This window comes from Lytechinus variegatus, chromosome 1, assembly GCF_018143015.1.
Source record: "Lytechinus variegatus isolate NC3 chromosome 1, Lvar_3.0, whole genome shotgun sequence".
NCBI lineage: Eukaryota > Metazoa > Echinodermata > Echinoidea > Temnopleuroida > Toxopneustidae > Lytechinus > Lytechinus variegatus.
In genome coordinates this window covers 31,068,633-31,086,536 of record NC_054740.1, presented here as the reverse complement: position 1 = coordinate 31,086,536, position 17,904 = coordinate 31,068,633, and the positions used below count along the sequence as shown (strand labels likewise).

Here is a 17,904-nt window from a genome sequence, read left to right as displayed (position 1 = left end):
TGAAAAAGCTGCTGAACCAAGCTGGGTTCAGAGGAATGATATCGATCATGTTACCGATAGCCTATGAAGTTGCGCCTCTGTGCTGCGCTGCTGATTATCTCAACTTTACGCAAGATTTTTTTTCAATGACGAAAGTGAAGTCAGGAGGTATTACAGTAAAAACTCATTGTACAGAATGCAAAGGCTAAAATAACTTTTAAGAATTCGAAAGAGTAAACATTATTTTCCATTAAATTGTTGAAGGCTTTAATGATTTACACCAATCTTAACTGTAAAAATCAAATTTTAAGGGCATATTTCATCTTGTTCACCATCTGTTCTTGGACTTTAAATCAACAACACCATCACCAACACCAAACTTGAAATCACAATTTTTCCAATCCCTAAGCTGTGATGCTCGGTTCAGCAGACGAAATTCAACACCAGCGCTCAACACAAACTGCCGGAAATAAATAATATTTTCCGAGGTCAATCCCAACACCATCATGGTTTCAAGTAAGGTGTTGTTGCTGGTGTTAGTGTTCTCACAACACCACCACCAGATTTCAACACCGTACTTGAAATCATCCAATATTTGTTTCCCTTGCATCATTTTTTTTATGCCCTATATTCTATGGGACATATTATGGTATCGTTGTCCGTCCGTCAGTCTGTCTGTCCATTATCTCTACTTGTAAATGCAATAACTTCAGTTTGACTTAATCTAGGCTTCTATAATTTGATATATATGGTACTATTATGGACCCCAGGAAGCCTATTGATTTTGAGGTCAAAAGGTCAAAAGTCAAAGTCAGAGTGACATGCTTTCAATTTACCCTTCTGAAGTCCTTGTAAATGCGATAACTTTAGTTTAACTTATCCTAGGCTCATATAATTTGGTGTGTATGATACTAGCATGTATCCCAGGAGCCCGTTTCTCAACACCTGGACAAGTTAGTCATATCTTTATCCACCAACCATGGTGTAAGTTCAAATCTTATAAAACCTGTTTCATGAAAGGCTTTCTAACTAGAAAACCTTGATATCGATATTATCGGTAAAATGAGCAGATGAGACGTAGCCTTAGTCACAAAATGGCATAGTTTTCAAAAAGAAAATTATGACAAATTTGCAAATATTGTGATGAATTGGGAAATGAATCTTTTCAAAATAATAGCACAGGTAAATAATGCATCATTCATACTTAGACCATGAGACTGGAGCATTTAATTGCTGAGAAAATTAAATTATGAATAGTTCATTTCATGACTGAAAAATCACATGTGGACATTGAAATGGGTACCCCGGGATATCCAATTTGAATAGTTTACGAAAGTAAACCAGAACAGTTTTCTTTGTAAAATAATGATAACTATGCGGTCTTTTTTTAGTCCAAAAGTCATTAAAATACAGTTTAACATAAACTTTTTGAATCTTTGATACCAAATTAAAAAAAAACTATGCATAAATTAGAGACAGAATTTATCCAAATGTTAATAGGGGTCTGAAAACGACAAACAGGAGTTATGGATGGCCTGACGTGGTAGAATCTTTATCAGATTATTTTACTATTTCAAAATGAATGGTTTTGTGGCGTTTTACCAACAGTTTTATAGTTTCTTTGTATTGCAATTATTGAATGCATTATCCCACTTTTTTCTGATGTAATTTCAAACTCTATGATTGATTACGTAAGATTGTAATTTTCAAATTTTAGGCACTTTTGCATGTCATAGTCTACCCACGTGATGCCACTACGTCCTTAAGAAAGAAGTTATGACAGGTTCGGAGTTGTCATAAATATTTATTGAGGTTGTTGTACCCGAGCTTGGCAAAGAGGGCTTTGCGAAACGGTTTGTGGACAAGTAGCTCACTATCTCCGATTTAGTCAAGAAGCTAAACTTATGATGGTGTTGAGAAATGGGCCCCAGGAAGCCTATTGATTTTGAGGTCAAAAGGTCAAGGATACAGTGACATATTTTCATCTTATCCTTCTGCAGTCCTTGTAAATGTGATAACTTCAGTTTAACTTAACCTAGGCTTATATAATTTGGTGTGTATGGTACTAGCATTGATCCCAGGAACTCTATTGATTTTGAGGTCAAAAAATCAAAGATGAAGTCGCCACCTTCCACTTTTCTTGCTTGACCAGTAACTCAATTTTCTGTGTTGCAGGCGGTACGGTTCTACTATGTGCTCGCCTTAGCAATATTCATTTACTTGAATGTAGGATAAAAGAGCAATGACAATTAAACTCCTTGCGAATGGGTAAAGGGGACTTGGCCAGGGATCGAACCCCGGACTTTCAGGAGTCTGGTCAGGTGTCTTTCCCACTGAACCACAGCAACTCCACTGCATTCAAACTACTCCTGTCTTACTCTTCTCTTGGCAGGAGAGGAGTCCAAGTTTTCTTTCCATGGACGATGACGGGAGGGTTCTAAGATTTGATTCTTTTGCCAAAATCATTTCTGCAGGGTGAGTTTAAAGGACCTTTATTGTGATGCTAAATCTTTGGTCTGAATGGTCTCTCATTGTTACCATGGTAACTGGCAGAGAATATTTATTTGTCAGTACCGACAAGCTTCATGAAGTGATGCCCCAGGTAACTCTTTAAACCAGCTGAAGATTGGATTAGAAAACTCAAATCAATAAGCATACATATGTGAAATAATCAATCTTTTGTTATGTTTTGCCACATGTTTTTAAGCTCAATATGCTTCTTAATAAATGAGTTATTGATTCATAATTTGGGAACTTAATCTCATCATAGCTGCACATTATCTAATGGCTGCTTTGCATTGAAATTAGCATGGTTACTGAAAGTTTTCATGGTGATAAAGCTGCTAAGGGTAAGGTTACCTGTTCTAATATTAACCCTATCTAGGCCGGGGGGGGTCTCTGAGGCCCCCCTCAACGAATCGTTCGATATTTTTGCTGCGCAAAATTTTCTGACCCCGCTGCTCGCTGACTTTTTACTTTCAAGTCTTGCACAACTTTTGAGACCAATTTTGCGTCACCTGGGTACATGGTTCCGAAATTATGCAACATTATGTAAGTGCATGTCAGACCAAAAATTGCTCAAAAACGTGATTTCGTGTACAAAGTCAATGCAAATTGTGTTTTCAACCAAAATTCATAAATGTATGATTATTTTTAGTTTTGCTGGTCTAAATGTATTTATTTGATGCTTTTTATGATCACAGAAGAGTCCCAAACAAATTTCATTGAAGAAACAGTGGAAAACCAAAGGTAAAAAAACATAGAAATACATAAGAAATTGCAAAAAACAATATAATACATAAGAAAATGATTTGATATCGCAATTTTTTTCATGTACACTTGCTAAGAACACCACAAAAAGTTTCTATACCAAAAATTAGTACATTTGGAGCTTTATTTAGGGAATTAGAGGAAAAAGTATGATTTCGCACACTAATTATGCATAAATTAGCATAATCACTTAATAGTGATTTGCATGAAATAAATTACTATACAATCTTGTAGATTATGTCCCAGGCAACCCGCGTGCCAATTTTCGGCGCGATTGTGCGGTTGACGGCCGAGATCTTAGGCCCCCCCCTCCCCCCGGCCATATGAACTCCCAAAATACCCCGGCCTAGATAGGGTTAAGGAAACACGAGGTCAGCAGATTTTTTTCTTTGACACAAGTTTAGTAATATATTGAAATAAGGTTAACAAAACCCCTGATGCAAAGGTGTGATGTTATGTAAGAGATACAAGATATGATGTCATTAGGTTTGTTGAGATAACCCACCCTGTATAAGTGTAAAGTATAATGTATAACATCAAATACCAATAACTGTTTTAATGATTCAAATATTGAAATAAAAATGAATATGAATACATGATTAAATGTAAAATGTATTACTCAGTAGAGTGATAAGATTATAAAAATAACTCCTCAAAAAGCTGTGTGCACCTGAATTGGTAGCCTAGCTTAGCCGAGTAATAATAATAGCAGGGCCTGCTGGGAGAACAGTTTTCGGAACTGAAGTGGCTACCCTGGGTAAATATACTGTTATTATTATTATAATTATTTTCATTATTATAAAATATTCATCATAGATTTCAAAGATAATGCACTGTCTTTACATGTAAATATAAAATGCTGGTTTTGATAGAGCCCCTATGAATAAGCCTTCAGAGTTAGTAAATGTGTTTATCATGTGGGAATAAATGTCTTCTTTAATATGTATAATAATAAAACTAAACTTTTGTTCTTATTATGACAGTCTTCGTGTAGGTGTATGTACTGGTCCTCAGGCGATAGTAACACGTATCATCATGCATATGCAGGCTTCTGTCCTTCATACTAGTGTACTTACTCAAGTAAGTCAAATACAATATTTGTTATAAACCTTGCACACAAAAAATCTCCCCTCCATGACAAAGATGATATTTGTTTCACCGGTTGGGGGTGAAATCTGGAAATCCAGATTTGTTCAATCTTCAATTAGTTGAAGTTACCTTAGTCATGCAAGTTTGAATACTTTGCATATTCACTGTGCTCATAGAAGCATGATATGGCTTATATTCAACATTTTCACAGAAAAAAAGAATGCTGAGAAGTTTCAGTGCACACATTTAGTAGTGTGACTTTTCAACTCAAAGTGGTTGAACAAATATTAGCGATCATCAAGGGAGGGGGGGGGGGGCTTTCTTTGTACAGTTTAGTTCATTATTTATGTATAGTTTGCTTAAGCTGGGAATTATTTATTAACTTTTTACTCAGTTTCTCCTTCATTAATTATTGTTTATTTAACTTATTTGTTTTCATTCATTTATTGATTTATTTAATGTTCCATTTGGTCAAATATTCATTTATAATTGATTTATTCATTCATTCATTCATTCAATAATAAACTTCATCTGTTGATGTATAACTTAATGTGAGATGAATTAATGCTTGTGTTTTAAAGAGCAGCTGTCCAGCAGCATATCTATTGCGTATTATCATCATCATTATACATTAGTTGATTTTTAAACTTTGCCAGTATAAACACTATCATTGTTAATGCTGTTTGGATTTGAAATGAACATATGTTAATGTACACAGTAGCCACTTGTGGTATGTGTACATCATCTGGTACAAGATCTAGTGAGTTCAAGATAATTTGTTTACTTAGTTGCTATGAGTGCACATGAATGTGATAAAGTAACTATATGTAGTGCACTGTCAGCATATCTACAAGTACTTCTTTGAAGCTCAGAGTCTGATACAGATGAATTTATTGTACATTTGGATATAATGGAATCTCATTTCTTTTTTGATATGTCCTTCAAATAGTCGTGCAGAGAGTAAATTTTAACCCATTAGAGACAGAGTATGCACATTGATGGACAACATGTGTTATGGCATATAATCAGTCAAGCAGGTTGAGTGCTCCTTTTAGAGGGAACACATGATTTCAATATGCAAGTGTAAGAAAGGCTGATGGTGAATATAAAACTAGCCATTTTCCAGTGAACATTTGGTTTAATTCATATAGAGTTAAGTCTCCCAAATTTCGAAATGGAGCATTGATAGTTCGTATCTGTGATTTTATCTATCCTCATTTTCCTTTTCATAGCTTACAGGTCTCTTGAACTACATTCTTGCCCTATCAACAAGAAAAAGGGCTGAATATTTAAGATTATCACAGATAAAGGAATGAAATTTCTCAAAAAAGAGGGGGGGTATTGAGAGCAAATTTCAGAAAAATGGCCTGCTTGAGCTCCAAAGTTAGATACAAACAATTGTTTTGTGAGTATTTGTATTCTAATGATCACTTTATTGTTTATTTACATATAACCTTTTGCAAAAGGTCAATTTGACTGCCGGTTTTATTGTCAACAAACAATTGTTACACTTGCCCTCAAAATATTTATTGATGCATTGTGACTCCATAGACTTAATTGGTGAGCAAAACTATTCTTTATGATCTATAAAGGTCACAAACCTTTATCCTGGATTTCCTGGAGTTATTGGATTGGTGACATGGCATTTGCTTTGGCGACAATTGCTCTGTGCTTTATTTCGACTAAGATATAGGGAAAGGGTTGGGGGTGAAATAGGGTTTTAATGTTAGGTTTAGTAAAAGGTATAGTTTTAATCCGGGGTTGAAATTGGACGTTTAATTAGTGTATGGATTTTTCAGTAGTGCAATTGTCGCCAGAGAAAATGTCATGGAACCATTGGATCACATCACAACTTATTCAATAGCATGGGATTTTAAACAAAATATCTGCAATTCAGAATAACGCATACCTATATATTTTTGTTTCCACGATCTGTATGTATGTTTGGTTTGAGAGGCTTTTATAAAATCTTGTTCTTTGTTTTCATTTTACAAGTGCACTTAAGCATATTATTACAAGTATGTTCAAGTTCATCATATCTCATTCGCTATCATTAACATCAGTCTTTAGATATATTTATTTTTGCATCATGCAATTATCTATCGTTATTAACATAGTGGATGATGTCTAGTTTAGTTTTAGTTTAATGATTGGAAACCTTGGTCCAGCACCAAATAATATGGGTTTACAAAATAGCACCCAATGAATCCAATCACAATATCTTAACACCTAATAATAATTCTCTTGCAGTTCTTGTATAGCACATATCACATTATGTCATAATGTCCCTATGCGCTTCCAAAGGACTTGGATATTATGATGATATTGGTGCCAAGCCCACTCACACCGAGTTTACACAGTGACTCGGCTTGGGAGTTTGACACACAAATTTTATGCCGTGTAAACATGATCAGTGTGGTCTGTGAGCCGTGTTGAACATGGCTTTTTTGATCCGCCTAAATCGTTGTTTTCAACCCGCGAGCAAAGTCAGACTTTTTTGTGTGTGTATATAAACAGAAAGCTGTGTCGAACCCGCATGGCCTAGGTCAAACACGGCATATATTTGTGACGTCTATACTACATCCATCCGTGATACACGGGACGTGTCAAACTCACCTTTTTTGTTTCAGTATAAATGCGATCACAGTTGCCCTCTTTGCAGCGTTCAACCCTGCTTAAGGTTTCGACACTCGAGCAGAGTCGTGTGTAAACACGGTATTTAGTTCAATTTTTTGCCCTGAATGGGGTCAAAAGTTAGCCTACACTACCTATTATGATAATTATTTGTATTTGCCCAGTGTAGGTAGCTACTTCAGCTTTTTTAAAAGTTCTCCCAGCTGGCCCTCTATACTATAATGTTATAATTATCCTTCTCCATTCTAATTTGTGAAGCGCCTGACAAGAAGGCAGAAGGTCCCATTTTCTCAGTCTTTAGTATGACTTGGCTGGGGATTGAACCAATGACCTCCCATTTATGAGGCTGGTGCTCTACCACTGAGCCACCATATCAACACCTAACTTGACATCCCATAATTGACCAAGATGTAAATCAATCTCTCTCTCTCTCTCTCGTTTATACAGCTCACCTTGTATAAGTTATTGAATCACTGGGGTATTGATGGACTATTAAGCCATGTAGGGAAAGTAGTAGCCTTCTACAAAGAGAGAAGAGATATCCTACTTGCAGCAATGGACAAGCACTTGAAAGGTTTGTTGGTTTAAATTCTACATGAGGAATAAATAGGCGGTTTCAGACCGCCTCGAAGTTCGCCAGTTCCAGGTATTCTCTGATCGGGAAATTTACCCGATCAGAAAATACCAGGTATTTTGGTAATGTGAAAGCAAACTACGCGTAATTTCCCCGAAAGAAAATACTCGCTAAATAGTAGGTACTTGGCGAAATTACGAGAACTTTCGTGGGGATTTTTCCAAGGTCGCAGGTATTTTGGCAATGTGAAAGCAAATTACGGGAACTTTTATCCCAGCGTGTCGTTGGGCGCGGCGGCGTGGGTGGCTGCTGGGCTAGTGATTTTGAATCTCCCGCCTTGCCTGCTTATCAGACCACACTGCGCATGCTCGTAACTTCGGGAACTTATCCCGAAGGATGTGCTTCGGGGCGGTGTGAATGCAGGAATAATTAACGGGTATTTTTTAGCCTTAAAAAGTTCTCGTAATTTAACAGGGATTCTTGTGATCGAGGCGGTTTGAAACCACCTATTGATGTTCTAGTTTGATGAAGCTGATGAATAATGCATGGTATAGTTCTGGGAAAGCTGACAAATAATTCATGGTTTATTTCTGGGAAAACTGATGAATAATTCATCTTTAGTTCTGGGAAAGCTGATGAATAATTCATCTTTAGTTCTGGGAAAGCTGATGAACAATTCATGGTTGAGTTCTGGAGAAAACTGATGAAAAATTCACGGTTTATTTCTGAGAAAACTGATGAATAATTTGTCTTTAGATCTGGGAAAGCTGATGACTAATTCATGGTTTAGTTCTGGGAAAGCTCATGAATCATTTATGGTTTAGTTGAATGAATAATTCATGGTCAGTGGCATCACTAAGGGTCCAACCTTGGTAATGAAATGACTTGTGTGAAAGGAGAAAATAAGAGAATCCTATTAATGACTTTTTGAACTAAATCATATAAAAATAAGAAAGTTAAATCTATTTGTGGTATATCTGAAAGTACTTTTGTAAATATCAAATTAGTAATCTGTTGAGTAGACTGTGAATTGTGGTAAGGACAACTTTCTCTTAATTGTCAGGAATTCACCATTTTCTGTCAAGAGCACTTATTCACAGGGCAAAATTATAAAAATAGATTGTCCCATACTACTCTTATATGTCCTCATAAAAGCAAAATATGAGTTGTAAATTTACCAACACTTGAGGAGAGAAGACTGGCACTGTAAAGTGTGCAAAATCACTTTTAATTCATCCTCTGTGTAAGACATGGCTACCTCGAAAAAACATACAAACATATCTTTTCATCATAAAAACAACAATAAAATCAACAATTTCAAATAAGAACAAGATTTAAAAATAGTCCATGTCCTCAACAAAAGATGATTGTGTCAACTAGGAAAGGAAATGGACAGTGGTCACCCCCACCCCACCATACAGTCACTTTTGTCATTAAAATAAATTGCCAGTCTCCTCTCCTTATAGTCAGCCATTATCATATTGCTTTCATTAATTGCCTTTTATGCTTTATCTAAATTGCATTAGCTTTTTAAATGTATACCCTTTTAAATGCATTTTACTAACTATGTAATTTATTGTGCCAGCACAAACTTGTAAACGTGAATTTTCCAGCTTGGCTGTTTTTTCATGTGTGATTGTTACTAACATGTTTGATCATCAATAAAGACCATTTTTTGATTGAATATAATTGAATTAGTAAAACTTTGGAAAATAATGAAACTTTAGTCATTTCCTGAATTGGAGCAAATAGAAGAGTGGAACATTACAATAGCACTCAATATGAAACCCTCATACAGATTTAGATTTTGTTCAAAGTTTCAACTGTCTGCTTCTCTGAGTTTTCATTTCCTTGTTATTTTATTTATTTATTCTTTTACTTCCCCTTGAAGTTGAGTGAAGTCACTAGATGGGGCTGTGCATTGTATGAAATATTGAACATGAATGAAACCAAATAAACCACTGTCTACTGTGTGATTGATTGGAGTAAGCCAATTAGAAGGATATTATCCTGATTTAATAGGATTTTGAAAGGGGGAAATGACACTGAAAAAAGTTTTTTTGTCCTAGAAATAGGATTTTTTGAAACTTGTAGGGATGATGATTTTTGGTATGATTTTCAAAATTTTAATGAAAAATCAAAAAACAGATTTCAGGTTTGGGAATAGGACAAAAAGAATTAAAGAGAAGGACTTTTCAAAATACAAGTCAGCCATTCAAAGACTTTTCTTTAAAACACGATTGTTGAATTTGGACTAAAAATTTTTAAATTAAAGTTTGCAGTGCCAGGAAGCATATTTTACCACCTGTTTGCAAACAGCTATGGACCTATAAAAAAGGACAAACAATTAATAGGCCTTGGGCCTTGGTCCCTTTTTCTTTTTTTTATCAATGTGTAGTAATTTTGTTGATATTCTGTACTTTGTTGAGTATGTCTGTTGATTCATTTTTCATTCATTGTTTGGGGGATTGATTTGTGCTATTATTGTAGGGTCAAGTTCTGATTTGTAGAATAAATGAGATTGAATTGAAATTTGCTTGTATCCAGAACTTGAAATGATTGAAAGTTGATGCATATACATGTGATCAAAGCTCATTTATGAACAAAAGAGTTCAATTTGCCTTACTGTTTATGAATAGTAAAACTCTTACTGAGCTGTTTTGACACACGGGCTAAAATTGCAGCATGTTTACTCATTGAATGATCTCTTAGGTCTTGCCAAGTGGAATGTTCCGAATGGGGGGATGTTTGTTTGGATGGAACTGATTGGTGTCAATGATTCCTATGACCTCATCTCTAAGAAAGCCATGGAGAAAGAAGTCTTGTTTGTCCCTGGTATAGCCTTCTATCCTGATAAGACCAAACCATCTCCATTCATCAGGGCATGTTTCTCTGTCTGTTCTGATGATAACATGGAAGAGGTAAGAGAAAGGGATCAACTTGAGCTGACCTAGCTGGGGCCCGGAAATGGCCTATCAAGATCATTGTTGCATGCACATTTTGCTCAGCAGAATGTCTAAGAACCAATCAGAATTGTTCTTTCAAATTAGCAATTACTCACTAATCTTTGTGTTACGGGGCCCTGGAAAGTATTTCATGAAGACTTTAGTGAGAGATTTTCACTGACTAAAGTCGGTTGAAGAGCAAAGTTAAAATGTTGATGTTAATTTTTTTTACTGAACCCTCAGCCAATCAGATGCAAGGATTTCAGTAGCTTGATAACATTTGTTAGTGAAAAATCAATGACTGATTTTCTTCAGGAAACGCTCCCCGGATATTTGGTCAGTGACAATTACATTATGTTATAACATGGGATTTCAAAAGAATATGGTAGTTTATGATTACTTTTAGGTTTAAGTTCAGAGTTTAAAAATGGTTTGACAATATACACGAACAGCTGAGAGTTCTTTGTTGACAATAGGTGAACCGGGACAGCTGATCCTTGTAAGATTTTGAGCTGAAGAAAAATTGTCATTTGTCCAGAGTCTAGGACGACACTGCTGATTTGATTCACTGAGTTTTGACAAAGACTACCTTGTCATGAAGGGCTTTGGACTATAGATTTCTATGTTGTAGAATCTGTCTCTGTCGTGACTGCAAAAACTCACTAATGAGAACCCCCCTCCCCCCGTAAGACTGATCATGCTACACCACATTAACCCTATCTAGGCTTTTCGTGCTTGATTGAAATGAATCCAATGACCGGGGTAATAATATGCTGTAACGCGCTTTGGGCCATTCTGGGAAAAGCGCTTTATAAAAATTGGCTATTATTATTATTAGGCTGGGGTATTTTGGGAGTTCATGTGGCCGGGGGGGGGCTCCCAGGCTCCCTTGAAATCTTGGCCTTCGACCCCTCAACGAGGCCCCCCCCCCAGATAAGGTTAAAGGAAAATATGTTACCGACTTGAACACCATTGCTTCACTACTAAAAAATTATTAGAAGGGTTTCTGAATGAGACATTACTCTCATAATGTAAATTCTGATTCTTTTTGTCAGTATTTATTTTATTACAATTTGAACCATAGCAATATTGCTTTACAAATTCCATGAATTATCATTTACTGTTTTACACATTTATGACAATCAATTGTTTGTCTTTTGTCTCAATTTAATTTCAATTCTATTTCATTATTTTTTATTCTGTCTCCCTTAGGGTATACGACGACTAGCTGAGTTGCTTAAAGATGAGCAGAAGACAAAGTAGGATGTCAGGATCTTTTCATCTAAATAATAAAAGCTGCCAATGTTTGATAACACTATCATATTCTTGTACATGTTGCTTTTCTAGTCCCCCCCACCTTCAACATTTTAAAAAATAAATCTTTGATGTGAAAAATATCATGTCACGATATTTCATTATTTTTTTTCTGTTCAAGTCTCGCACAATTTTTAAGATCAAATTCGCGATGTCTGGGTATGTGATTCAGAAGTCAGATCCCAAATTGCTAAAAAATGTGATTTGTTGTACAAATCCATTGCAAATTGTTTATGTAGCCAAAGTTCATAGATCCATCATTATTTTTACTTTTTACTAATTGTAATTTATTTCATGTTATGTACCACTGAAATGGTGTTGCTAACAATATCCGTTAAAAACACAAAAAAAACTAAGCAAAATAACAAAGAAATATATAAGAAATTGAACAAATTCTAAAATACCTAAGAAAAAAAAAGAACAACTTTATTTCAATATATATTTACTAAGTATCCTACAAAGTGTGTCCAGACCAAAATTGATCAGTTTTGGAGCTATATTGAAAGATTTAAGGCCAAATTATGATTTATGCTCTGATTAGGATGATTGATAAAACATAAATTTGAATGATTTGGTACTATTAATTATCCAATATTGGAAATTACATCATGGGTGATATACTTGCCAATTTTTGTCTCAATCATGCGATCAGAGAGAGGTGGTAACCCACTTGGTTCCTATTTTGATTAGAACCGTGTAAGTGTTGTGGTGTAGCGGTTCTGACTCTCGCCTCTTAATCAGAGGGTTGTGTGTTTGAATCTCACCACAGCTATATGGCAAAGTCCAGATTTGACTTTGACATATGGAAGCTCTCTTTCCCAATGCTAACATAGAGGGCCGCCTGACTACCAATCACTAACCCAGTGCCAATCCCCACTCAAAGGGAGTGGAGAAAGGGCATGCTATGTTCGCGGGTAAGCTATACGCTCCGATTGCCAGATGATATCTGTAAACCAGAGACGTACCGATATATTAAGCACTATATAAAGTGGAATATCATTTTTCATTTACTTATTGAATCAACAAAATCATGGTATGTATATACAAACAGTAATGAGTGATTAAAACAATTAGAGACAAAATCAAACATAAATCAAAAGAAAAAGAAAACACCTTGTGTAATTTCATAACATTCGTATACATGCAGCTAACCCGTTCTGATGGAGGAAAATTATTTTCTTTCTCTTGTCTTGCTCACCAGATCATGTTTATATAGAACTTTCATTGTTATTAGTAGTAGTATGAAAATGCTTTCAACTATGAAGTATTCAGAAATATCAGGCACGTTTACATACATATATCTGACAACATGCTTAATTTGTTTAGATTATTCATTTCATCATGAGTGTAATGTATAGTTGGATTGTTAATAACCCTAAAAGGACTGGGCTATTTGAGATCTATCGAGGACTGGGGGGGGGGGGGATCATGCCCCCCAGTCCTTTTAGAGTTAATGTTGATTGTGTAAATTTTGAATATTGAATAATCATTCTGACAAAATCATGTTTTCCTTGTTACACGCACAATATCGTATTGCTATCTCTTTATTAAGTCAAACATTTGGTTCTTTTCCCTCCTATTTTGTGTGTTAAATTAGAAATTTTGTATCAAAATAAATACTTTGTAAAGTTGCAAATGATATTACAATCGACTGGAGTATGGAAAGCCAAAATGGGGTTCTGAATCACTAATTTTCATTAGCTTTTAGTTAGACTATACAGATATTGGTTGTCATTCTTACTTGAAATGCACATTGTATCAAGTTATGGAATCATTTGAAATATATATACACTAGTTGTCAATGAGGACAAAAATTGAAAAATATTGAAGGTCAAATTTTGACATGGTTCCCTGTTTTTATCATAAAACAAAAGTATTCCGAATGTTATTTGTATATTATTTATTTACTGGATCATTAGTTATCATGAATGATGTTATGAATTTACTGGTGTTGCAGGCAGTAGGGGATCTAGCCATGTTGAACACAATAGGGCTGTCTTTACCAGCCCGAGTTTTCAAATAAGCGCGCTATTTCTGATCTGGCAAATTATCCTGATCTGAACAATCTCGAGGTTATTTGTTATGGAGACGCAATTATCGCTCTAATTTGTAGGATTAATCTCGAGATTGCAATCCCAAGTCAACTTGGGATTAATTGCAAAATAGCGCGCTATTTTACAAATTATCCCGCTAATTACCAGCTCTGCAGACGCACTTGGGATTATGTATTCATGGCGTCAGACCATATTATCTCAGGGGCCATATTTTTTCTGCACAATAGTCGGCTTTTCAAAACTGTTTCTAATCCAGTTACATCCACACCTGCTTGCAAATATGTATTTTGTATAAAATATTGCTGCATTTTATTGTTTTTTTAATTTAGATTTGATGTGGTGTCTGCAGAATGAGTGATTTGAAAAAGAAATATAGAAAAGGAATTTTGAGTTGAATTTTAGGCTGGTTGACTAAATGAGAGGAAGGTATGTGAAAATCTTGAAAACAACTGAAATATGATAAATCTACCAGTAGTGTAGAATAGATATTCGCAGGGATTATGATTCTCACTTAGAACACTGAAATTGTACTTATGGTAATTGGAACACAAAATCTGAAGTTGTCAAATGTCTTTACTATTTTAAGAGTATGCATGTATATTCTACAGACTGTCACTTAAAGGATTTATCATAAGAATATAGGAGGTAAATTATATCGAATTATATAACAAGAATTTATATAACAATATTATATAGATTATATCTTCCGAGATGAAATACTGATTCCAGGTACTATTTGTAGATCTTTTCTCTTTATTGAAGTCAATATTTTGATTTTAAAAAGATCATATTTGTGTATATGTGTTTATAAACTTTATATTGATTCATTTCTGGTTTAACTGAATATCAATATGATGTAAAAAAATCCATTTTTATTTTGTATGCGTTGTTATATATTGTCTTATGGTTTGTAAGGACTTTCATTTTATAAAAAAAGATATTTGTACATGTTGTGCATATACTGTATGTATGTTTATGTAGTTTGACAGAACAACATTATACATGATATACAAAATATTATTTTGTATCTGTTATGTCATTGCTTCATGGTAAAATGACTAGTTGGTGCTTTCAAATTGATTCTCCCAGTAAAAAGTCTATTCTGAAGTCAATCATATTCTGTCATTTTGGAGAAGAAAAAAAATAGATTTCAAGTTTTGATAGATACTTGATAAAAAGGCACTTTAGTTGCATCTAAAAGCAAGTGACACATTAGTCAAATTTGAGTTATTGTACTCTCTGAAACACCCTTTGTATGATGCATGTTCAGCAAAATTTGGGAAGAACTGGTCGTTCATTGGAAAGATATTGAAAATATGTTAAATTGCATTGACGCCTATGTAAATGAGGAACACACATTGATCATTTACAACAAATGATACTTTTGTAGTTCTTCCTTCTTTTTGCCAAAGTACAGCAGCATTGCCATCACCTTGAAAGACATAAAGAGTAAAGTTTTACATGCAATTCACAGAAATTAACTCCCTGAAATCAGCTTGCAGTTTCTTTAAATCTTGTTCAGATATGAAGCAACAAAGCTTTATTGTTGAAATTATGTTGTTCAGACATGGTGTTATGGCACATTTGGGTTACAAATAATAAATGTACAGGAACATATCCTTGCGCATTTTAGTTACCAAAATGTGCTGAAACGTGGCATGAAAAATTGCCCTTTTTTATGCTTTACTTTTAAAAGTGTTAATTGACAAACTGTGCAACTTTGGACATTTAGTTTGCACACACTTCTTGAAAAAACTTAATTTTTGTGGGCATACAACTTAAAAAAAGGCTGTCTGTGCAACATTTGAGATACCTCACAGCCCATTGACTTTGTATACCAAAATGTTGCTGAGCTCTGTCTGAACAAGCTTCTTTTTTTGGGGGGGGGGGAGAGGTAACGAGAATAAGAATTGACGCGGAGAATTACATTTCAAATCACACGACTGGTATTTATTACATTCACAACACGTACATTCAGTCCTAACTTATGTTTTCACTTACCACTCATGAATACAAATGAAAGTCAATAAATATCTGGAATGCTTATACACAAAATCATACATGTTATATATAGAAATGGACACAATTAAAAAAGAAGAATCACATGTACAGTATCTGTTTCTAACATTCACAGGATAATAGTTACAAGGTATTTCTCAATTGATTGTTTACACTGTTTACTAGGATTTTCAAACAATATTATATTAAAACATCACAAGATGGAACAAGCAGTGAAGAGTCCCATAAGCATGGTCTGACCAATAGAGTACTGTGTTATACATTACAATACATTTGATACAATCATTTCTCATGCAACCTGAAGGGTTATGAGTGTTCATGAAAAACAAATCCTTGTATTCTGTGCTGCATACATTCCCCATGGCAAAATTACATCGAGTCCTATAGAGAAATATTGAATGAGATTTAGATAATTCTGTTTCGGATTATTTGCATATATACAGGTCAAATTAGAAAAAAAAATATCAAAATACATGAAGCAAAACTATGAAAGATTGCGGCAGAGTGAACCCCATATACTGTAATTTATACCCCCCAAAAAATAACTGATTTTAAAATAAGACTGAAGTTTGGAAGAAGAAAATCATATCACTAAATCAACTGTGTGCACGTACACAGAAATATTTATTTTAGAATACCAGTATACCACACCACAATTACCTATTGCTCAATTTAGAATTAGGAAAAAAAATACTAAATTTTCACGAATACTCTTCTGAGATTTTGTCTCCAAATTGAAATGTCAATGTGTGATGTAAATGTAGATTATCCATATGGTGCATTCAGGACGGTTCATAATTCATTTATGATGCAAACTCAACAACAAAAAAATTCATATAAACTCCATAGTTCCCAAGTACAAGTATACACACAATTTACAGACATCAAATCTTAGTACTTCATTACAATGAACAGGGCTCAACATTCACAAAGAAAACTCTCAATTAGAGTGCACTTCTCTTTTTTAGATTTAAAAACAGCCAACTCTCAAGCAAAGAACTAACTCTTATAGTAACTTTGCATTTGAGGGTAATTTCTATGGAAACCTTATTTTCATGGTGAGGCCTGTTATCATGGCACTTACTTGCCCATGATGGCAAAGTTGCAATCAATTTGAGTTTTCTTCAACATATGCTAGTTCCAGAGATACACTTTGGAAAGAGGTCAGCATTCAATGTTCAAAGATTAGTCATTTATGTGTCTATCAATTGTATCCAACGTTTACATATCCTTTGCAAGAAATTCAGTGAATTGATGGGGAAATTCACCTTGATGTTAAAGGTAAATTCCAGTTTTGGTAACGATATCAAAATGAGTTCGTACAGAATCCAATGAAATGACCACCAAAGTGTCTGTTTGTATAAATAAAGAATATGTGCCAAAGGATTCTGGAAAAAATTGTGTAATTGCTGAGAAATTAGCAAATAAGCACAGGATTCGGGTCAAGCGTCGGGCACGACATTCAAAGCAATAATAATACACTGTCCCACGTGCGCTTATCTGTGTTGCATCTTCAGTGTGAATATTTTTCAGCGTAGATTTCAAGATTTCACAAAGTTCAGTTTATGTGACTGTACCAGATCTAGATCCTCGATGATATACTGACAATTAAGCCTGGTTTTAGAGACTTTCTCATGAAATCAGTGTTTACTGCAACTACTGGTATTTCTCTTTAAGATGTTTATAATAAATGAAAAGGAAAAGGAGATGGACCTATGTTTCATACCACACCTCATTACATCTCCAATTGAAAAAAAATAGAAAAATTGAAATCTGATGAAAACTGTCACTAAGAAATACATCTGAAGTTCTGAACATCAGTTATCCATTACTGCAATAATGCTTCATTACATTCATGGGTAGAAATCATTCATGTCATAAATAAATCTAAAAACAAGTTTTGATGACTGATTATCAAGCAAAGAGGAGAGAAGCTGGCAAGATGGATAAAAAGTTGTCAATTTATGGCTAATTTAGAAAAATAATATTGTATTTTCATTGCAATTTGACTGTACTTCCAAAGCAG

The 17,904-nt window shown here is 34.6% G+C and overlaps 1 protein-coding gene across 2 annotated transcripts in view; it reads left to right on the top strand.

The window, feature by feature from the left end:
* LOC121411186 (kynurenine/alpha-aminoadipate aminotransferase, mitochondrial-like) overlaps window positions 1–13,737 on the top strand; it is a 31,506-nt gene extending 17,769 nt beyond the window's left edge. For both annotated transcript variants that reach the window (XM_041603753.1, XM_041603763.1), the window contains exons 8-12: window positions 2,372–2,454; window positions 4,233–4,329; window positions 7,420–7,546; window positions 10,259–10,467; window positions 11,704–13,737. In XM_041603753.1, the coding sequence (XP_041459687.1) occupies window positions 2,372–2,454; window positions 4,233–4,329; window positions 7,420–7,546; window positions 10,259–10,467; window positions 11,704–11,754 (567 nt within the window). In that variant the 3' untranslated portion in view covers window positions 11,755–13,737. The remainder of the gene's footprint in view (window positions 1–2,371; window positions 2,455–4,232; window positions 4,330–7,419; window positions 7,547–10,258; window positions 10,468–11,703) is intronic.
* Window positions 13,738–17,904: the final 4,167 nt, after the last annotated feature.